This window comes from Magallana gigas, chromosome 5, assembly GCF_963853765.1.
Source record: "Magallana gigas chromosome 5, xbMagGiga1.1, whole genome shotgun sequence".
NCBI lineage: Eukaryota > Metazoa > Mollusca > Bivalvia > Ostreida > Ostreidae > Magallana > Magallana gigas.
Window position 1 is genome coordinate 21,460,336 of NC_088857.1, and position 23,041 is coordinate 21,483,376.

The 23,041-nt window shown below is 33.2% G+C and overlaps 3 protein-coding genes and 1 long non-coding RNA gene across 4 annotated transcripts; 2 read left to right on the forward strand and 2 right to left on the reverse strand.

The window, feature by feature from the left end:
* Window positions 1-1,823: 1,823 nt before the first annotated feature.
* LOC105337094 (uncharacterized) lies at window positions 1,824-4,647 on the forward strand. The gene is made up of 3 exons (XR_901579.4): window positions 1,824-2,266; window positions 2,726-2,818; window positions 4,144-4,647. It is a non-coding gene; the product is annotated as an uncharacterized lncRNA (long non-coding RNA).
* A 1,128-nt stretch (window positions 4,648-5,775) lies between these two features.
* On the reverse strand, window positions 5,776-12,367 carry LOC105337108 (uncharacterized). The gene is made up of 4 exons (XM_066084503.1): window positions 12,098-12,367; window positions 8,271-8,433; window positions 7,056-7,283; window positions 5,776-6,717 (listed from the first exon to the last, which is right to left on the reverse strand). The coding sequence occupies exons 2-4, from the start codon at window positions 8,419-8,421 to the stop codon at window positions 6,095-6,097; spliced, it is 1,002 nt and encodes a 333-aa protein (XP_065940575.1). The 5' UTR covers window positions 8,422-8,433; window positions 12,098-12,367; the 3' UTR covers window positions 5,776-6,094.
* A 141-nt stretch (window positions 12,368-12,508) lies between these two features.
* On the forward strand, window positions 12,509-17,430 carry LOC105337107 (synaptic vesicle 2-related protein). The gene is made up of 3 exons (XM_034477350.2): window positions 12,509-13,095; window positions 14,583-14,858; window positions 15,447-17,430. The coding sequence occupies exons 1-3, from the start codon at window positions 12,567-12,569 to the stop codon at window positions 16,118-16,120; spliced, it is 1,479 nt and encodes a 492-aa protein (XP_034333241.2). The 5' UTR covers window positions 12,509-12,566; the 3' UTR covers window positions 16,121-17,430.
* Window positions 17,431-18,223: 793 nt separating this feature from the next.
* On the reverse strand, window positions 18,224-22,076 carry LOC105337093 (uncharacterized). The gene is made up of 7 exons (XM_011441664.4): window positions 21,927-22,076; window positions 21,068-21,695; window positions 20,498-20,702; window positions 20,038-20,235; window positions 19,321-19,550; window positions 18,710-18,851; window positions 18,224-18,596 (listed from the first exon to the last, which is right to left on the reverse strand). Exons 2-7 carry the CDS (start codon window positions 21,577-21,579, stop codon window positions 18,567-18,569), a joined length of 1,317 nt encoding a protein of 438 aa, XP_011439966.3. The 5' UTR covers window positions 21,580-21,695; window positions 21,927-22,076; the 3' UTR covers window positions 18,224-18,566.
* Window positions 22,077-23,041: the final 965 nt, after the last annotated feature.

Genomic DNA, 23,041 nt, shown 5'->3' on the forward strand with positions numbered 1-23,041 from the left:
AGACATCGAATTTTATGTTCTGCTAAAGGAAGGAAAGTATTTTCTTATACATGTATATCTTTTAACGATAAAAGTCTCACATGGTCCACGTGTGAAATACAATGTTTTTCAACACTGCCCCTCTCTCTCTCTCTCTCTCTCTCTCTCTCTCTCTCTCTCTCATACCAAATAAAGGAGATCTACGGTAAAGTCACGATACGTCATTCTTTGTGTTCACGTGGTTGTCTTATGTACAATTTCAAGTCTAGTAATCGTAAATATAAGTCCGGGTCTATCGAATCCATTAATTTTTTTTAACGAGATATAATACAATGCATACATTATGGTGGTACTTTCGTAAGAAACTATAATTTATTCTTTGGTGAGCGATATGTATGCATCTCATGGAATACCGCATCTGTAGTCTATTTTTAACAAGATATAGCATAACCAAAAAGCTTCCTCCTTAGTCGACGACTTAAAATGGTGCTAAATCTTTAACCATCAAATACCTTATAGACACCCCTTCCAATAGCTGGACAAAAATGTATCTCGGCGTGCATTTAAATTGAACATTATTCTACGTTCAGAGAAACTATTGACACAATTATCATCATTGATAAATGCTTGAGATAGAATTCCTTATGCGACATTTTGTGTAATATGGAAAGCAACAGAAAAACATATCTATCATAGCTACTATTTATGAACGATAAAAGTATGCCACGTAGGCGAAAAGATTGCTAAAAGATCGAAAAATGTTTTGTTTAATATAAAACTGTTATGCAGTTTGTAAAACAAAACTACAAGGAATATGCATGGTTTCTACTTTATTCCCATTCTAAGACAAATTTGCAGGGATTTTCTTAATTGGTTAGATGTTTCTATAAAACTTGTGAATAGTCTCAAAAACGTTGACTTCTTTGGTCAAAAACAAATTTGAATTGCAACAGAAAAGGTATACATTCCCAAATTAGGTAGACAGATATCTAAAAAATAAATATCTTGTGTATCAATCTCCTATTGAGATGCCCGCCCTAATTATTAGAATCATTCTAGAATACATTTGACCTTCTTTGAGACCAAGACAGTTACGCATAGAATTAACGGGAACGGAGTCTGTATGACGTCATTCTTGCGGTGTCTCGTGCAATATTCCCGTCATGATTTTTAGATTCTGGACATTAATGATTGTCAAGGTATGTAAAGGGCACCTTAGCTCTCTAAATAAAACACACTTAGTGGAATACGTAATTAATTAACTTGTAAACCTACATGTTCATGTGTTGTCAAACATGCATAACAGTTTATGAGACAATAACCATGCATAACATATCCTTTAATACACAATACATGATAAGCATATTAAATTACATTTTGGGACATTTGTATACTCAGAAATATTGGTTGCTTTGGTAACTTTTTTTACTTCCGTGTATAGCTACTTGCATTTAGAAGTTGTTTTTTAAGTGAAACACCAAGAAAGAGTACGTGGGGTCAATGTACTGGGAGTATCGAATTAGGCACATATTTGAAGTGACTTAGAAACAGGGGATGCATACTCAGAACGTAAAAAATCAATCAATAATAAAGCCCAAAACACCTTAAAATATATATGTATATTGGTTGCTAATCTACGTGTACAATTTTCAAGTAATTCAAACAATTTGTTCTACTAAAACTATGTTCAACTTAAATACTACTACATGTTGATAATAACATATCCGTTCACCAGACGGCGCTGCAACGGAAGTCACTGCACAGCTGGTTAATAATGGCACTATCCCATTTTAAACTACATGTACTTGGCTTATGTTTACCCAGGTTTCCTAAAGTTACTTGTGTGGTCTGCTATTAACTTAAGTGTCTTTTTCATAAAAACTAAATACCATGACATTGCAAGATTACGCGTTGCAAGGTTAAAAAGCTGACAGATAATTAAGTAACCGGTAATTAGGTTGCAGGTGCATTCATCACCTAATCTTATCCAAAAAAAAATTGAATACATAAATTCAAAGTTTTTCAAAAATGACTGGGTGCTTCAAAACAAGCTTCAGTTCCAATGGTTAAGATTGTGCTGTTATTATTAAACACCACAAATCTTTGAAAGCCTCTGGTTTGCGTCTGACAGTTCGGGAATGTCGCCGCTTGAATTTGAGGGCACCTGTCATTTATATAAAAAGGTCGCTCTTTTGTCAAGTCTATCAAACATTAAACATGCGGAAGTCTTTTCACATTTTGCTCTGCCTCACTTTCTTTAGCACCAAGTCAGCATCTGGCAGACCCGGTAAGTAACCATGCTTATTTTTGTTTTCACCTTTTCCTCTATTTTTTCATATTTTTTTTCTTCTCTTAATTGTGAGTTTTTAATGCTGCAATTAACGTAAAACTATTCATCATAAATTGAGCAAATGGAATCAAAATTTTATTTTATGTTTTTAAATGCACGCGTTGTTAATTCTTTTAAAAAAAGAACAATTTATGGTAAATGCATATTGACGCCCTGATTTGATGTACATTACATTTGCATTTTTATTGAAGATTGCGCGCGCTAGTCACAGTTTTATTATCAAGAAAATTCGTTATTTGTTATTTTCTGTGTCAGTATCAGGCAAGAAAGTACATAAAAATTGCTATTCATGCGTATTTCGTAACTGACACAACCGTTGAGCATTTATAATTGAAAATTGTTAGAGAATGAAACTGTAATGCCCGCGAAAACGATAACAGTTTCATTATTTTTCAGATATTGTGGAATGTTCTATAGACAAAACGTGGTTTAGAGTTGCACGAATTCTTCTACATGTGCGCCTTACCCAACGTCCACTCAAATTTCATGGTAAGCTTAATGTTGTTCGTTGACAAAAGGATAAAGTTTTCCAAGTTATATTGGCTCAACTGTATACTTTGGCTTAGACGTTAACCTAGATTTTTGGGGGTCTCGTTCTGATGTTGTTTTTTTTTTATAAAGACAAATCTCTCTCCTAAAAATAGGCTGCTCGTGAATCTACAAGCAAAGCGTGTTAAACACATATAGGTAATGTACGTATTATTTATAGCGTCAATTAAAATAACATCTGTATAATTATTCTGTATTCACCGCATGTATGAATTCTAATTTGCTTCAAATTAAGAGAAAATTAAACAAAATTAATGGGTATCAAGTTTCAGGAAGTTTTTTTTTCCCCATTCTTTATTTAGGTTTTGAGAGATATTGCAGGCGTTCATTGATATGCAGTTACAAACATTAAAAGTGCTCAGTTATTAATTATCAACTGGTGTTTCAAGAAGCATAGACGGTTTGAACTGGATGACGTTAAATTAAACGGGTTTTCTTACGCTAACAATCAGTGAAATTGAATTAAATAATACCTTATTCCAAAGGAAATGAATATTTCACAAGTTGAGTAACCCCCACAAAAATAAAGACGTCTGTGTCGAGACCGGATCTAAATTCTTGATTGTTGCTTGACAACTTTTACATTTTCATACTTTTATTTCATTTGTTTAAAGAATATTATACTCTGTTTAAATGTAAAGAAACCTTTTATATTGCAAAATATGCCAACAGATTTGCTATTTTCATTAATATCGGTTTTCTTCTATTTGTATTATTCATGGGGCTTTCCTTTTTTGTTAGGTATAGAAGTGAAAAGGTATAAGGCTATGCAATTAAACGAGCAATCTTCGTTTTCTAACAATTTATCCTCCTGGGTACCGGACTTAACAATTATAAGAACACACTTTTTTTTCTTGCGAAACATGCCGAAATGTTATGTAAAAGGATAGCATTGCTTCAATTCTGCACGTAACTATAAGAGTTTGTCATTATATCTCTTTTTCATTGGTCTCCAATAAGCCTTCTGGGTTTCTTAAGGTACATTCATCATTTGGCAAGGGAGACAGCTCCCACTGGGACTGGAAAAAAATTGAAATAAAATCAAATTTTTAAGTTTTAAAGGCAAATTTTGACAGAACATTTCCCGAAAGAATAATTGAAAATTTATGCGTTGGAACGGACATCGTTGTTGCTAGTTCTTGATAATGTAAATCTTTTTCAAAAAATATTTAATAACTATATCATAAGCGTTTCATAGTACGACGATGTACCTTAAGACTTATGATAAAAGTTTTTAGAATACCTATTAATATTTTTTTTTACAGAATATGCCGCCCGGATAACCTCGGATTTCAAAAGGGGATGTCCGATACTTGACTGTCCAAAACATCGGTACTTTCCCAGAATATGTAGAATCCCAACCGTTTTCAAGTTCGGAGGACGAACGTGTCGAGGTTGCTACGTAAACTTATGCACTCATTCTTCCTTACACGCCCTGCTGAGGTCAAGGACATCTCCTCACGAATATCATAATCTATTTAAACAACAATCAGACAGCGGCTCTTAGACAATTTTCTCATTACCTTGTGTTTAAAAAAAAAGTAGTCTCGTATATAAAAGGTCATGAATACCTATCATGGAAAGATGAAGTTCTGAGATCAATGGCCTTTATCCTTGACCCAAAAGCATAACCCATTTGTTATGGAATGGGTAGTCAGTGGATGTCATTAAAGGTGACATGATCGTGTAAAGGACAGCAGATCCAGGTCTGCTAAGCAAACTGGCAGCAAGATTCAGAAAATGAGAACCAGCAAGATTTAGACAAGGGAACCAGCGTATTCTTGACTCTCGTTCCTTACTTTGGGGAGACGACTCACTCAGTGTGGATGAAAATAAATACCTTTTTTCAATTGTTCAAATTTATATTCAAGGTACTGGTAGATTTGAATTAACACAAATCTGATTATTCTTGTTGATAATATCTTTTTTATCTTTATCTTTTTTTATGTAGTTCATCCTTGCAATTATGTAATATTAATAACTTTAACTTTCTTAGAATTACTAGATTTATCAATTATCAACGTACTGGTGTAATTTTTATTGTATAAGTACAAACTGTGACGTATTTGCAATAATATTGTATTTGTTTCTACATGTAGGGAGAGGGCGAATTAAGTTTTTATAACTTGTGCCCAATCCCATTGTAATATATAATGCAATAAAATATGTTCAAATCAAATCAAGGGAACCAGCAAGCCATAAAATACAATCAGCCAATCAGATGTAGAGAGATTTAATTCACTGGAAGTGAAAGTTGCCTTGTAATTTACTTTTAAATTCTGAACCCAGTATGCATATCACCTTCTGTAACATGTTGTTGATAGATATATTTTTTCTTCCACTTGTTTGTGTAAAATAAAATTTTACTTCTGTTCTTTTAAAAATACATGCACAATAAATTATAAATGATATCACCCAAAATTTATTTTATTTCATATTTAGTAAGTCAAATTGTGGTCAACGTAAATCTAAACAAAATGACAGTTTTAGAATATATTCAATTAGTCACAAGTTCTGTATACCGTAGCATTAAATGCACAAGATTTCATGAATTTTAAGTCATCTGAAAATTTGCTATCTGGTTGTCAATGCACTTATAATTTGCCTCTTCAGAAATCGATTCAAAACTTATTATTATAATATATTAATAATGGCTTTGAACTTAAATTTCTTTTAAGTATTTCTTGCTGAAAAGGAGTGGATGAGACTGCACAAGTTAATTGTTCTCTTTAAAATGCCATGATCGTAAACTATCACACCATTACACAATTAATACAGCAATTATGGAAAAAGCGAATTCAGATTGGAGTTTTGGACAAAAATTTATTTTCATAGCTAGAGCATTATCAGATTGGAGTTTTGGACAATTTATTTTCATAGCTAGAGCATTATATTTTCGAAAGGACAATGCTTGTACCTATAAAAAGAAGAGATTTTAATGGCAAGTGCTTATGATAAGATAATTATGCAGAATAAAACAATAAACAAATAGGAATATTGTTCAAAAGCAAATTTAGCTGTTCTTACGGTTTATTTAAAACTTCAAATATCCTCCGATGATATGCACTGAGGTTCTAAAGCAGGCTAACTTTACGGTAAAGTAACAAATAATATCCTAGAAAATGTCTGTATTCCAGTGTATAAAATATACATTTACAGTAAACATTAAAGAAAAACACATCCACTTTAATTTTTCATTGTATTACTTCTTTATTTTTATAATTTATAATTTAAATTAATACTAATTCCTAAACATTTCAACATATATCTAAATATAATACTTTGTTCTGTATTGAAGTCCTTAAGAGTGTCAATGATGGGTTTTAAATAGACATCCTTATTGTCTAAGCACTGACTGTCATACTCTACATGCACTGAACTCAACACTGCTTGTCCCTTACCAACACGGCACTTCACTATGGCAGCAGGTGCCCCTTTTATTTCAGAATAAGAACACAATACCTCAACATCACTCTCTGTTGGTGATGATTTTGGGCAGGATATAGATTCTTCTTTCTTGTGATTTGATCCCAGTGGTAAATGACCATCTGACTTAACTAATTCAATGGAATATGTCTGATCTTCAGACGGGAGGCCAATTTCTTTGTGATAACTGTCAAGGTTTTTCCTGGTCTCAAAATTTCCTTTAGGATATGGACAAAAAGCTCCTCCTCCACTGAAGTAAGCATAGAATTGGTCCAGTTTACGAGGTTTGAGTCCATTGGAACATCCATTGGCTAATTGCATTGGTTGAGGTATTTGACATGACAGTAAAACAGCCCTAGATCCAAAGTCAGAGTTGTATTTGTAAGGTCCAAACAGCGGTCCAATTTTTCCACCTGCAAAAGTTGTAATACAAAATTCAGTCTTTAAACTGAAATGTAATACACATTAATTATTTTGATACAATAGTCTGCATTCCAATTTCTCATTCAACACAAAATGCTGGAAACAAATCTTTTGATGTACAACATAAAAAATAGTAGTTAGCAAAAAGGCTGCTCAAAACATTCAAAAAAATCTTTTAACACAAACTAATCTTGCCTATTATATACAAATATTTCTCATTTATAAGTGATTTGCTAGTAAATGTGGAATACAGTACCTTTTATTTTGAACTGATATTTATGAATTTTTCAAATATAGAAAAAATAATAAGATGTAGTCATAATTTTACCTGGATAAAACTTCAGCTGCCGGTCTCCACAGACTTCTAAAGGCCCATCTTTGTCAAATTCAATATAACTGGAGGCGAAATAAGCCCCAGAGCAGATTCCAAGATACGAGCCTCCCTGATGCACATACTGTTGTATTTTGTTTGTTCCCTCTGGTCCTAGAGCCTTGATGAGTCCAAGGTCATATCCACCTCCGATGACATACAGGGCGGCCTCATCACACCAGGCACCTGGCAAAAAGGTGTCAAAAAATCACAAGCTGTTGCTGACAAGACTGACGTTACACAATCGGTATCTTCTGACAAAATCATATCAAATAGCGACATCTGCTGACAAAACGATGCCACACAATCAACATCTGCTAACAAAAATGATGTCTCACAATCAAAAGATGCTGACAAAATAATGTCACAAAACCAGCATCTGCTGACTGACAAAATGATGTCACACAATCAACATCAGCTGATATGCCATGTCAACCTAAAGTAAATGCCTCTGAAAAATTAGTCTGAAACTGTCTATGTCAATGGATATTAAGCTTGAAATCTTAATTTATTTAGCAGCATGTACTTTTGATAATCTTAAAGTGCATAACTCTCCAGAATCATATAAATCTCAACATTCCTATTTAAGCAAAACAATTCAAATTACAAAAAATCTGTTACCTTTGAGATCAACATATGTGTTTGTTCTATATGTAAATAAGATACATACACTGTCATTTCAGAATTGTCTCACTTGTCAAATTCTTCAAACCTGTATGTAAAACTGTATTGTCTACACATGCTACACAGTATCTGCCTTAATAAGTGTAATATAAATGTCTATTATAGCCTAATGAACTGAATACACATTTCTTCCTGATGTCTCTCACAACAGATTGTAATTCATTGCGATGACTGCAATAAGGGAATATCTATTATGTGGGTAATGAATGGCAGGTGGCTAATGTCCTGCAATACATACATGTATAAAATTCTCTTCTCTAACGCACTGAATAATTCATCATCTCATCCCACAAGATTCCATTTGCCCCCCCCCCCCCCCCCCCCCCCCCGGTCACACAGCAGTTTATAACAGGCATTCAGAATACAGATTAACGGCATTTATAAATGGTGTCACAAAAAGCTACAGACTGTCTTTAGCAGTCAGCACATGAAATTGCTGACAAATATGCTCTGAAATTAAATGATTTACACAGTGTCATCTGCACTCACCTTTTATGGTTTCTTCGGGAGAAATAAACTGAACACTGTGAATCTTGGTGTTAACAAAGCGCTGCAACTGGGACATTAGGACTTTGTTATTTTCTTCCAAAGCTCCTAATCCTCGATACACATAAATCACTCCCTTAGCTGGCCCTGCCATCTTATTTCTCAACTACAAAATACATGTAAAAAATTATTAGAACCATTTTAACAAGACCATGGACTTTTGGTAGGATGTAACTATCTTTTTCTTGCATCAAAACAGGTAAAAAATGATGCTGGTTTCAAATGAAATATGCATAGATTTTGCTCAAAAGCCAGACAAATCTTGAGGATTTCAAAGAGCCATGGCTGAGTGGCCAACAATGAAATAGAAAGGCCTACACCACATTGCTGTTTGATACAACTACCCAAGTCCAAGTTCTTGGTAAAATGGTTCTAATTCATAGGGTATTCATACTCTAATTAAATTGGGTATAGCGACCAGGTTTTGACATGAAAATGTATGGCATGTCTCTGTGACTATTAATTTTATGACCAACAATTTTAGAAACAACTTTTTTTTAAATTTCATAAAATTACATACCAGTAATTCCAAGCTGACTTGGTAGTTAATTACGGCACCAAAAAATTGTTTCTTATGATATTAAAAGTTATCACTGGCGTTTCAAAATACATTTACTTCTTTGAAGAAATAATTAAAACAATAATATTGAATTAATAAACATAAGGCCAAACTAATTATACAAATATAACATATATCACTTATTACATAAGTAAAAAATGTATATATGTCATGCACTTATATATATTTTTAGAGGCATTTGATTATATTATGATGATAAACTACTTTGAATTCATCATTAAAATAACAATTACAATTAAGACACTAAAACATGACAGCTTTGTGTCTGTAAATTAATACATTATCAATTGTCATAGGGCAAGCAGATCAAAAATTCTTTAATATAAAGGAATTTTTTTTAATGAGTTTTTTTTCTTCAAATAAGATTTTTTAGATATTAAATTGAAAATTTGAATGTACCAAGAATAAAATAATATCATCTGAACTTTCACTCAAAGACTAACACGGCAATGCGAAATGGCAATTTCAAAGACTTATGTACATGTAAATATTATATTCACTTAATAATAAGTTTTAAGTTTCAATCAAATTTAAATTGATATAAAAAAAAGATAAAGTCAAACAACATAAACCAGTAAAACAGGTATATTCCTTTTCTTCTTTTTTGTTGTTGTTAATTCCCATCGAAATTGCTTTAAATCTTTTAAAATTTTAATCATTATTTAAATAACAAGAGATGTTTGTGAAACACTCATGCCCCCCCCCCCCTTCCCTTGGAGACTTCTGTGAAGAAAATGAACAGAAAGTCCAAATAATTGACTTAGATATTATTATGATATTGCATAATTGCAAATATTAGATATTATTATGATAAATCTGTATATCAAATTTCATTTCAGTATGTGCAACGTCTGCGAAGAAAATGAACAGAAACTTCATGGACCGACCGACAGACAGACAGATGGACAGCCGCAGAGCAATATGCCCTCCCTTATTCAAAGGGGGCATAAAAATATTTACCAATGCAAGTGAACTTTCATTACCATAAAGTTTAACATCGATATGTTTAATAGGTACTATGCACATATAAAAGGGAACTTTCTTCCCCAATCAGCGTTTCTATAATCTATTTATTTTGACCTTGCGTGGATATCTCAAAGTTTTATCCTCTGTCTAGCGGTAATTGAATTCATGAGTTTTGACTGTATTTCATAGATAAAAATATTGCTTATAAGGGCTTGATGGTCATGGCCACTCTTAGACTATATTAATTGCCTTTAAAAGAAGAGCACTAATTAAAAATATAAGAAAATACCAATTAAAATTTGAATGATAAAAAATATGGATTTTTTCTTTACTAAATATTCATTTTTAGCTAAACATATCATCTCTAAAAAATTTTACAACAAATAAAACCAATCATCTCCTAAAATTTTTGGTAAATCTTATGGTTATTAATTTGTTGAACATCAAGCCTCTTAAAATGATCAGGAAAACTACAATATATATACCTCACTAGTCACTACATGTACCGGTTACATATAAAAACAAAACCATTGTTTTACAGCTTACATAAAATATGATGAAAAAGTGGACTATGCAGCTTTATACAAAGAAACTATGTGGGTTTGTACAGTATATGGTTTCAATGATTCAATCATCTATGTAAATAAGAACTGATAATGCAATTATTTCAATAAAATAAGACATGCATACACAAGATTGCATGGGTTATAGCTGCAGGTCTAAAAAAATTCTGATGTTTTACAAAGATCTTGCAACTCATGACCAAATCATTAAATGCTTATTACATGTAATAATAAACTATAATCAATATTTTATTCTATTGCCTGTAAACTATAATAATGGAAATCGGAATAGTTGTAAATTAATAGTTTTCTTCAAAGATCAGATAAAATATTCAGGACTCTGTCATAAGTTCTTTAGTAAAACCCAGTCCAGGTCATCCATCCTATTTTTTTCAGACCAGGAGATACAGACCTACAGGTAAGTTAAAGAAAGTTCTAATTTCAAAGAAAAATTTTGATTGAATCATAAATACACAATCATTAATCTATCTATCTAAGAGGACAAACAATTTTTCCATAGTCTATAACTGTCTTCTGTCAATTTATTTGCAGAAATGGTGACAGTAAAATTGTAAAATAGCACTGGCAAGTATATGACCAAAGAATATGTGCAAAACCAAAAATAAAAACAGTTAGGAGAAAATAAGTTCAAATCATCTCTTGGTATGGGACAATATGATAGTGCATGACTGTATAATTCATCTGTCCAAATACAAAGCAACTTAATAGGGAACAAAACATTGGCCCTTTGCCAAAGAACTCAACCCAAGAACCATGAAAAATGGCCCAGTCTAAAAAAAATTATGATTTCGTTATATGATGATCTCTGGAATATTTAATTTCAGGAACTGTTTTTCTTTTTTCAATGCTGTTAATATTTTTCCTTAATAAGGATTTCCAAGTTGGTGTTATAATTTTGTACAAAGCGTTGTGCCTTCATAATACACCATGGAATATTTTATACACTATGTTTATACATATACATGCACAAGCATACATAGATAAAGTTTTGACCTGAATTATAATCATGTGCATGCAATCTTTATGCATACATCAATATTCAATCAAAATAGTTTTTAATCAACATTTCCTTTTATCCTTACATATACCGGTACATGTCCTTTTACAATAAAATGATATTTCTAGGTTCTTGAAAATCAGAATAAGCATCTTCATTCTTGGCCTTAATAAAGCAAGCGCAACTTGTCAGCGCAAAGCACAAGCAAGCACTCTGTAAATTGCACATGTCTAACAATTTTATGTTCTCACAAAAAGAACAACATGCATTAAAAAGGTAAATAATACATTCTGTTGCTCGTAATTAATTTTTCAAAAATGTTTTTTAAGACAATTAACTTGAAATACCATTGTGAACTCTGAAGACACAATCACAATAAAAAGGGGAAGGAGAATTCTGCTTGAAAGAATATTGCAAATAATGATTAACCAAGTTCTCCTCAATAATCAATCAAATATGTATATATGCATATTATTACACCTTTCAGCCTACATTGAGTTTGAAAAATATTTATTAGCAGTTATTTTAAAAAAAACCACACACATTTTTTTCAAAAATTATTTGATAAACCACCCTGACTTTTTTTTCAAAAAGTTTTTGGTAAACCACCCTAACTTCTTATCATATTTAAATACACATGTACCTGGGTGTGTTTAGTTAAATGTATATGCTGCGCTCGCCTTGGTCGCACCGCGCCGCACCGTGAGACAAAATAAGGCCCAAGTCAAGTAGGCCCAGCTGTATGAACGATATTCACATGTGTCAGAGCGTGTATCTCATCGGGCCAAATTCATTTGATATTGAGTAAGCTCCACAACCTATCTCAACCTAAGATAATCTGACCGGTTGAAGAGTCTCGTAGTCCTTGTTTATTACATGCTCTCGAGGTGGTCCGATTCTGGATTCTGAGGTCAAAACGATCAATGTTATACATTATTTTGATTTTCACTTTGTTTATTTCTATATTAAAAAACGTTTGCAAGACTAATTATATTCACTTTGCATCGGGGTTTCTATTACGTTTGATCAAATGAAATATATGAAGTGTTTACCAATATGCTAAACTAACCTTGACATATTTGACATGTGTTGTTTGTTGCACAGACAACAAGATGAGCAAAGATGAAGAGAGGGAATTTATCACTGAAGAAGATGGAAGTGATGGGGTTTGCTGGATGCAGAGTCAAACTGTGGACAACGAAGAAGACGAGGCGTTAACAAATAAGCATAATGACAGAAAAATTACAACATTAGACGATTTAATTTCCAACATAAAGTTTGGATCTCTTCACCTCAAAATGTTAATTACAACTGGTGGAGCATATTTCGCAGTCTGTGCAGAAATAGTCGTGGTCGTTTTTCTGAGTAACCTGGTGAAGAAAGAATGGAACCTTGACAAGTTCATTTTTTCACTGTTACCATTGGGGAGTGGTATCGGAGGGATTCTAGGGGAATGTACTTTTGGAATATTTAGTGATAAATTCGGAAGAAAGTGGCCATTTGCAATAGCAGTGTCTCTTGTAGCTTTATTTGGCATAGCTTCAGCATTTGCACCATCATTTATGGTCCTGGTTGTTTTGCGTTCCTGTGTGTCTGTTGGTAATGGAGCAGTCTCATCTATTGTCTTTGTTTACCTTTTAGGTACGTTACCAAATTATACTGTACGAACACTGAGATATAGCAAAATCTCAGTTATAGCGAAGTTGTCCCCCAGCAAGATACTTAACAAATCATAGCAATTTTTTACGGCTATAATAAACTTGAATATACCGGTAATGAATTTACAGATACAGCAAACTGATTTTGATTTTTGAGGCCCATGCAGAGATGAAATATAATATTTACACCTTTCACAGTGAATTTAAAAAAAATAAATAAAACTTAATTAGATATAACAGTTGACACAATTGTTTGAAATAATTTTTTTCTACAGAATTCCTTTAATTTCCATCTGATTATTTTAGGTTTTCAGAGAAGGTGGTTTATTTAATGCCTTTCAAAGTAAAAAATGGTAGTGATGTGGAAGAAAAAAATTGAATGGTGAATTTGCTATACCAAATATATTATGAGTTTATTATACGAATACAACAAATTATGGATATAGCAAAGTAAATCCACTGGTCCCAAGGATTCACTATAACCAAGTTTTACTGTACTTATAATTAACTGCCTGAAGATTCAGCTAGTTTTAATGTTTGCTTTGAATACTGTACGAAATTGATCTGTTGCACATTGTCATGTTCTGCTTTAGAGATCATATTCAAAATTTGCATGCATGGTTATTGAATCACAATACTATGTATACTAAAAGCTGACATTAGGATGAATTAATAAATATACATTATTTCCCTTTTATCTCCTTTTACTGCCATTTTAGTTTTCGATTTATATTATTACGCTTATCACTATACACCCTCTATGTAAGGCGAGACCACTACCCATGTTTCACTGCATTCAAGTATTTTATTCACCCAGACACGTTACATATACACATAACTTTATTGGATGCCTTTGGATCAGGTGAGCTTTTCTCATCAAAATTTGTCCGTTGTCTGTTGTTGATGATGTCTTTGTGTCATCGTAAACTTTTCACATTTGCATCTTCGTTTTCTGAACAATTGGGCCAATGTCATCGTCAGAGCCCACAGGTTTTCTATCCATTACACTGCTTTCAAAGCAGTGTAACGGATAGAAAACCCGTGGGTTCCGACGATGGGCCAATGTCAACCACAGAGCATCCCTGAGAGAAGGGCTTTCAAATTTTTTTTTTAAATAAAAGGCCAGTCACTCTTCAAGGATTGAAGTTTGTTCAAATCATGATCCCTTGGAGAAGGGTGGGGCCACAGCAAAAGTAAAACATCCAAAGTTTTACTTCTGTTGTATACATCTACCTGTACTTATAACTTGTGAACTTATTTTAAAAGCATTTATTTTCTATAGCACCATTAAAGTTTTGATAACAATGAAAATGATCTAATCTTAATGCAGAGCATATATTTTTTTTTTTAATGAAATGCCAAATGGTCTGGGATGGTCCTGAAATTTATAAATTTCAGTTGTTTCTTAAAAAAATACAAATATCAATGTCATTATTCTGTGCATTTTATTTGTTTCTCTTTTCATTTTAGAATTCCTACCACAGAAAAATCGGGGAAAATGTATGGTTGGTGTGACTTTCTGTGGTGCACTAGGAGCTGTGTTTGCAGGTGGAATGGCTTGGTGGCTACTGGAAGACCATAGCTGGAGAACGTTTGTGGCTGCCTGCTCCGCACCAGCATTTATTGTGGGTGTTTTAGCTTTCTGCTTGACAGAAGAATCTCCAAGATTTCTTTTTATTTCTGATAAAACCTACAGAGGCAAGAAAGTGCTGCAAAAAATGATTAACGAACCCTTGGCATGGCAAGGTAATTACATATAGGTCGTGATGCCCATCATGGTAACATTGAGGTTATCATCTATATACTTAACTATTTATCTTTCAAGGAATTGTATCATTTAATTCAATCATTTACGAGTCATAACTTTATATGAACGTTATTGAATGTACCATGTAACAAATAATGATCTTTTTTATGGCCGGATTATAATTTTTCCTCCTTCCTGACATTAAACATTTTTTTTTTCAAAGTTAAGTTCTCCTTACAAAAACTGTGCATCATCACCATGCATTCAATGGGGAGATCCATTTGTGGAGAAAATTCTAACATTAAATTCCCATGATATCCATATATCATATATGATCAAATTACCCAGATAGAAAATGGCAAAAGATACATATTATTTACACTAATGGTAAATATTTTGCAAAAGCAGTTTTCCTGCATGATTTTCTTTTTGTACATAAAATGCAGTTATTCTTCTAATATAGGTGTAAATATATGGTGAAGACCTCATAAATTGTTAGAACCTGTGCCTTAACCATTTGTATATGTATGGTATATGTATACAATGAAATATGTTCAAATAAATATAGAGTTACTGTGTTTTTACAGGTGAAATTGAGTGCCCACCATTAGAGAAGCGAGGTCAAATTCTTGATTTATTCACCCCAGGGAATGGGTGGAAGACTTTCAACCTTGGAGTAGTCTGGTTTTTACAGGCAGCAGGATACTGGGGGGTGACTATGTACCTCCCAGAATACATGGGATCACAAGGAGTGGATCCATACTTCAACATGTTCACCATTTTCATTGGAGAACTCCCTGGACTCTGTCTCGCTATGATATTGATCGAGCCCTACATGTTGGGTCGCATTAGATGTTTACAACTATTCTCTTTCTCTACATGTGTATCATTGATATTATTTGCATTCGTAAAATTAGACTTTCTGAAAGCAGTATTTGTTATTGTCTGCTACTTTTTCATGGTACCGATTTACTCCATTTTGAGTACTTATACTCCTGAGGTTTATCCAACTGGCATACGCAGCACTGCTATGGCTACAATGTACATGGTTATTGAGATTCCTGGCTTAGTTACTCCTTTTGTCGGGGAGTATTTGTTGTCCAGTAGTATAAATTGGTTATATCCTGTGGTGTGGGCTGGAGTCTTCTTATTACAGAGTATGGCTGTTTGTGGATTGCCATCAGAAACAGCAGGAAAAGCATTGAAGGATTCACAGAAAGAGACACTGATGGAGGATGTTGCAGAGACTTCCATTTCATAGGAAGGCAGCTGTGTAATGTGTAAACAGTGTTCTGTTAAGCAGGAGTACCGATGATGAATTTGTTAATGCTTTAATTGCCGTCTTTCATTTTTGTGTGTGCTTTTTATGTTGTGAATCAATATTTAAGGCATTGTGAAATATTTTGAGAATTAGATAGTTATACACAATCAATTTATCAAGATTTACAACAATTGTATATTCTAGACACCCAGGGTATGAAAAAGACAATCTCTTTTACTGCCATACATTGTTATCATTCTGCCTTTATATTAAGTGGTCAGGAAAGAACATGGGTGAATAAGATTGCATAATTACTAATTGGTTTGATGGCACATTACATATTGGTTTGATGGTACACCTACTAATTTGGAAAAACTGTGTAGAAGTCTACCATAAATTCATTGCTCTATAACATACTGAAATTATGCAAAATTTTCAATTACTGACTGGTATTTGTTTAACAAACGCAAAGAAGAAAATTTGATAGTTTTTGTTTTGATCAAACCCCCATCTTCTTTTAAGGTGATATGGGACACTTCCATGTTGTGACGTATTGTTTATCGAAATAAACAATAAAATTAAGTGCAGTTATATAAGTAGTTTCTTTCCCAATATTGTCATCTAACAGCGTAGCGCAGTGAGTTAGAGGGTTTACCTCAAATCTGTAAGTCATGAGTTCGAATCCCACCTGGGTTTTACAATTTTTACCTTTCAAAATATTTTTAAAAGCTATTTTTTAGTTAGATATTGTAAAATTTGAAAATTCTAAACCGGGAAAATATTTCAATTATAATGTACTTTAATCCACATTAATATCGACAGATGTCCCATACCACCCTAATTTTTTAAAACTATGAACGAATGTATTTTCATAATTATTCTTCTGAAACATTCAAATGCTGTTCTACAAAATAAAATATATATTAATGTACAGCAGGCCAATCCTACAAACAATTGAAATTGGTTCTATTATTAATTACATGTATATTTTAATTTAACCTGAACAAAAAATTTGGAATTCAATCCACTCTACAAAACAACTGGATCGATATAAAATTTTAGGAACTCACCTATGGATTAAAAGATAGGTTGGATTTTCATTTTTCATGCATTCCAAGGCATTTTACTTGGCTTATTCACCCATCTTCTTTCAAGACATTGTTTGTGTAAACAGGCAATTTTGTAAGACGATTTGTACGTAGTATAATGATTTACCAAGATTAGTTTATTTTAAATGCTGGCATTATTATTCTAGTGAGTGGAATTTTGATCTCAAATATGATGATATTCAACATAAAGCATTGAATCTTGTATATTTTTTATTTGTGTTTTCATTCTATAAGTTTAGTAAGATATGACAGATCTTTTACTTGTGCAGAAACATTAGCATCATACCTTACACAAAATTCATTTTTATAATATGTGTACACCCCTTGAATTGGCCTTATCAAAAAATAACTTATCAAAACACCATGAAAAATTTGAATGCCATTCACCTTTGACTTATGGCCACAGAATATGTATTGTTCAAGTTAAAAATGGTTAGCATTCGTGTATTGGACAGTATCTAATCTTGCATAGCCATATCCATGCAACTGTTTAGATAAATTTCAAAATGAGTTTTTAGTCAGTGTTGGATTTATCATGACGACATAACTTGATTACCAGTATATGTCTTTTTCTCTGTACTTTATTGCTTGGGAGAATATTGTATACAGGGAAATATTCGCCCACGTTTTATTTTCGCCCTCGATGTAAGTGGGCGGATTTAAGACTGGGCAAATTCCAATGTCTCAAATTATCTCTCTTAAAACACATACAGCTGTATATGGGCGAATTCAAGATGAGGCAAAACTGTTTGCAAGTGTAAAAGGGCAAAAATTACACCAGGCAAAAATAACCCCGTAATGGCTGTATACAGTATGTAGAAACTGAAACATTTCTCTATTTAGTCTTTGACAAAATGTAGCAAGATAAAACCAATAGCATAAAAATTTTACTGACTATACACAATACATCAGAATCCAAGGTTGTTTACCAGTAGTTTCCAATTGCAATTAATTACTGGTAAATTTAATAATTAAAAGAAGATTACAACCTAGCTCTCATAGCTTAGATAAGTTTTATTTTTGTATATCAAACAAAAAGCTTAGAATTACATGTCAATAGGAATGATGTTATTCGATAAATAATTTTTAAAAACATGCATCTTTAATATAAACTCAACATTTAAAGCAATTGCACTGATGCTTTATGGATACATCATTTTTATCTTTCATGATATATATAGTTAAGATTTTTCTCTGTGTTGGCCAATTGTGGCCTGCACTACAGTATAGAAATTGGGGAAACTGCCTCCATGTATTGTCCACTGTTCAGCTAAATATGGCACCTTGGATTTTCTTGTGTCCTGCAGAATCCAGAACATTGGCATTCTCTATGCAACTCAATACGGACTATACTTCAGAAGGAAATCCTATTGGAGAGTAAAGAAATGACTGAGTTGTTTTCAAATAGACATGTGATGATACAAAATGTAAAACAAAGTAAGATTACTTGATGTGAAAATGACATAAAATGCGGATTTACTTTGTCGTGTTGATTGCCAACAAATCCTTTCAGGAAGTGCACATATCTGGCTGCAAATTCAAAAACTGTGGCTTTATCTGTCTTGTCTGACATTCCTGGGACAAGTTTCCTTAGAACATCACAGGCATCTTTGATTCTAGCTCTGGAAATAAATAATCATTTATAACTAATGGAGCTGCCTTAAATTCAAATGTCTATCTAAAAAGAGAGATATTACTCTCTGAAATAATTAATTCTGAAATTAAAGACCACTTCTATCAGTTTTTCCTTTGAAAGGAATCTTGAAATAGTGTAGAATACAGTAGACAAGTTACACATTTATAATAGAATCAGTGTAATTAAGTCACTACTTTCCAACTCTAATTTTTACTAACTTTCTGCTATGATGTCAAGCAAATAAAGAATTAATACATGTACATTTTACATGTATTTATTTTCATCATGTTTTATTTTCCTAAGTTGCAGTGCGTGATGGCAATGTAAGAATACATAAAACTGTCAAAACATGTTTGAAGGCTAAAATATATTTACCAAATTACCATTAAAATTAAGCAAGTTATTTTGTGAAAAAAGATAGTAATTAATGCTGACCAAAGGAGATAACTTTTTACCTTCTTCGTCTTTCCTTCAAGTTGTGTTGTTCTCTACCATCTTCAACACAACTACTGAACAAGGAGATATCGTATAACTTGTTCTTATCAGCGGAAGAGCTCAACAGAGAGGTGGATCCTTCGGAGGTGGAAGATACATCGGTGGAGGTGGATTTGTCAGTGGGTGGATCACCAGTGGAGCTATCCTGTACCTCCTCTCCACTGCTGTTTAAAGCATTGCTTGTCGAGGTCTACAATGGTGATGATTTTTAAAGCCATACACTATTTTTTATTTAAGAGAGATTCCTAATACATGTACATATTAACATAGAAATTTTAATATTTTTCTACATATTTTTATACAAAGTTTTTCTTATAAAGGAGGTTAATATAATCAAAAAATGGTCACAACCATCCATCTGGCCTAAATGCTGCTCTTGGTTTGTTCATAAGCCTCTGCGCATTTATCTTGTGAATTCTGATATGTAGTGTTATTTAAGTCAATCAAAATGTCAATTGGCCTTTGACATGACAAATTAAATTCCATTCACTCTGTAATTTTGTACCATGCATTTTGTTCACATGAATATTTTTAGGACAGGATTTCCATACTCAGTGTGCTTGTAATAAAGTGTAGTAGGTACATGTACATATAATTAAATTTTTAAAAAAAAGCAGCATACTGACAAGTATAAAACATCATAATCAAGTATGGTAAAGCCAAGTATTCATCAATACCTTGGGAGTTGAGAATTGACTTGTATCAGGTTGGCTTGGTTGAATAGGTGTGGCAGGCACTGCAGGGAGGGGATGATACAGCTGGGGGGAGCCATCATCAGCAGTCCTCACATAGAGCAACTGCCCGGTACGAGGGTGAGGAGTGTACACATAGCGGCCTTGGGATGTCAGGATTCCATGATGATTTTCTGGTGTCTCCTTTAAATAAAAAAATCTTCTCTTCAAATGCATTCTTGGTGGGTAAAAGTTTGTTTTTTGAGAGAATGTTTTTCTCACTACAACTGTGTTACAAGGGTATCTTCAAGAAAACATTATTTTGAAATGAAGTAGAGTTTGCCTTTCAGCAGCTTAACTTTAGGCTTTACCTGCAGTATAATTTCACTGAATAGAACAAATGGTACTTACATGTAATTGTAACTGAATTTTATAAAACAATTGTTTTCTCATTTGCCATACATACCATATTTTCTCCTTGCATGCTTCCTTTGCTTTTGTTTCTGATTGGGTTGCTCTCTGGAGTAGAGTGTAAATGAATGATTGGTTGGTTGAAGCTGTTCATGGGTTGTTGTGGAACTGCAAAGCCACTGTTTATCAAGCTTCCATTCAAACTATCATTCAATGCCTGTGGTTCCTCAATACTATATTCTTGACAAGGAACAGTGTAACTAAAAAAAAAATAATATTGCTTTGGGCATTATTTCACATGTACAAGTTTAGAATGGAACTTGGACATAGGCATATTTAACTTGAGAATGTTACATCTGTATTACCAGGATTTTCAGTCATTTAAAATGTGACAATGCAGTGAAGAGCAATATCTGAGATCAATGACATTTTGTCAAAATGAGTGATAAAATGAACTAATTTTTGTATTTGTTTTCCAATGGTAAAATTAAAGTTTACTATGGTAATAAAGGCCTGTGGAGAACTCACATATTTAAAGATACATCACAGGTATATTGTTTTATACAGCTTAAAATATTAACTTTAAAATTGCTAAATTTATATATTCTTTATCAAGTTCATTTACCTTCCATTTTCTGCATAGCACCTAGCACTGTTGTCTAAACTTATTGGCACAATATTCATTGCATTGCAAATGTATTGCTGCTGCATTGCTACTTGTCTTGATAGGTTATCCAGCATATTCTCCTCTCCAAAGGAGGTATCAGCAGTAGCCATGCAAGGATCTTGGTTGTATGAAGGATTAGACGTTCTTTGCAGTCTTTGTATATCCATTTCAGCACCTTGATACATCTCATGATCTTCATCATCCCTGTTGGTACTAATAATGTAATAAGAACTGGGGGCATTATTGCCAGTGCATTCATCAGGAAAACTTTGGACATACACCCCATTCTCGCTGTCCTCTGAGATGGTGCTCAAACACTTATTTAGAACCAGCTGCTGCAGTTTTGGAATTTCACCTTTGTTAACGAGATCTGCATCATTGTGCTTACTGGCTTCAATAAGATTTGCCAAATACTGAACTTGTTCCGGGGATACGCCCTCTAGGTTGATCTCTTGTACCGCTAAAGACATTGTGGTCACTGATGTACCCCTCCCCGACGGTAGACTGATGGAGCCTCGATGCAAGTTTTTCTCTCCTCGTTCTCAAAGCTTACGCTTCAAACACGAGAGCAAGTTTTATCCAAAACCTTTGAATAAATTAGATCTATGTAGGAATTCTGTTACATTAAATGACATACAACCGATATTTTCTCATGGATTACTTAAGTCTGACAATTGTAAAGACTATAAACTATCGATGTTAAATAGGCCGCTCCAGACCTGCAGCTGGCTTCTTGCATGCAAACTTCAATTCTATAAATGATGTTTCTGTGCAAAATATATATAAATAACGCATTGTCAAAATACTTGTACATTACCTGTCTGTTTTAGTATGCGGGAAGAGTCATGACTTCTCGGAGCGAGCTCTCGGGCGTTAAAATTTGTTCGAAAACGATGACGTCAGAGTAAACGTCATAAGAACGGAAAATTCCTAGCCGGTTATTTTTTCTCCCGTGTTTCCAAAACTAAGTTGTGATAGTTCTTTTAAAAACACAAAGAAGACTGTAAATATTGAACACAATTTTTATGCTATTTATTCTATACTGGAGGGAGGTTGTTTATCCTAATTTTAACAAGCGTTTTTATGATTTATTATCTATCATTATTTTTATTTTAGCCCAACGTTAGGCTCTACGGCAGTATAAAACAGAAGTTGGGACGGATGCATTTTTATACATCAAATGTATTTAATAATATTATAAATCTATGTGTAATCCTTTATTCATTAAAAATTTAATTTACTGCCGAAAAGATAGGGCAAAATATCATATCACATGCGAGTACTCATTATTGCCGAGTATACCCATTATTGCCGATTGTTATAAAAACAGCATAATTTGTTTTTAGGCTGATATATATATATATATATATATATATATATATATATATATATATATATATATTAAAACGAACGACAACGCGAGTTATGTTGAGAGAGAGAGAGAGAGAGAGAGAGAGAGAGAGAGAGAGAGATTTGTGGGGGAAGGGGGGCTAGACCAGGAAAAAAAAACCCCACAAAAACCCTAATTCCAAAAATCATGAAAATCCTAATCCGTGGGGGGGGGGGGGGGGGTAACTTTGCAAAAAAAGGGGGGGGGGGCTAACCCCCATCCCCCCGCTTCCGACGCCTATGCGATCCACACTTCATTTAATTGTTTTTAAAAGAGGGGAGGGGGTACTGGCAGTGGTAATTATGTATAGCAAGAAGACGCAGAATAACACCATTTTTATGAACTATTTTTTAAAATTCAAAATGAACTATTTTAACTTAAGTTATGGCAAATCTGTTAATTTTGTATGTGTCATTCCAATTGTTACTATTTTTAGACAGCAATTGCAATCACGTGATACATTCAATATTTTAAAATGCTTGAAGCCTTCCAGAAAGTAAACATCATCCTTCTTCCGCTGACATAATAAAAACGTGAAATGC

What these genes read in the sequence shown, in the direction of transcription:
- LOC105337108 (XM_066084503.1), bottom strand. Translation starts at nt 8,421, where the DNA reads ATGGCAGGGCCAGCTAAGGGAGTGATTTATGTGTATCGAGGATTAGGA. An exon ending in TCCCGAAGAAACCATAAAAG is followed by an intron (nt 7,284 to 8,270) that starts GTGAGTGCAGAT and finishes CCTTTTTGCCAG; the next exon opens with GTGCCTGGTGTGATGAGGCC. An exon ending in GCAGCTGAAGTTTTATCCAG is followed by an intron (nt 6,718 to 7,055) that starts GTAAAATTATGA and finishes CAACTTTTGCAG; the next exon opens with GTGGAAAAATTGGACCGCTG.
- LOC105337107 (XM_034477350.2), top strand. Translation starts at nt 12,567, where the DNA reads ATGAGCAAAGATGAAGAGAGGGAATTTATCACTGAAGAAGATGGAAGT. An exon ending in TGTCTTTGTTTACCTTTTAG is followed by an intron (nt 13,096 to 14,582) that starts GTACGTTACCAA and finishes TTTTCATTTTAG; the next exon opens with AATTCCTACCACAGAAAAAT. An exon ending in CGAACCCTTGGCATGGCAAG is followed by an intron (nt 14,859 to 15,446) that starts GTAATTACATAT and finishes GTGTTTTTACAG; the next exon opens with GTGAAATTGAGTGCCCACCA.
- LOC105337093 (XM_011441664.4), bottom strand. Translation starts at nt 21,579, where the DNA reads ATGTCTTTAGCGGTACAAGAGATCAACCTAGAGGGCGTATCCCCGGAA. An exon ending in TGCTATGCAGAAAATGGAAG is followed by an intron (nt 20,703 to 21,067) that starts GTAAATGAACTT and finishes TTTTTTTTTTAG; the next exon opens with TTACACTGTTCCTTGTCAAG. An exon ending in TTGAAGGAAAGACGAAGAAG is followed by an intron (nt 18,852 to 19,320) that starts GTAAAAAGTTAT and finishes ATTTATTTCCAG; the next exon opens with AGCTAGAATCAAAGATGCCT.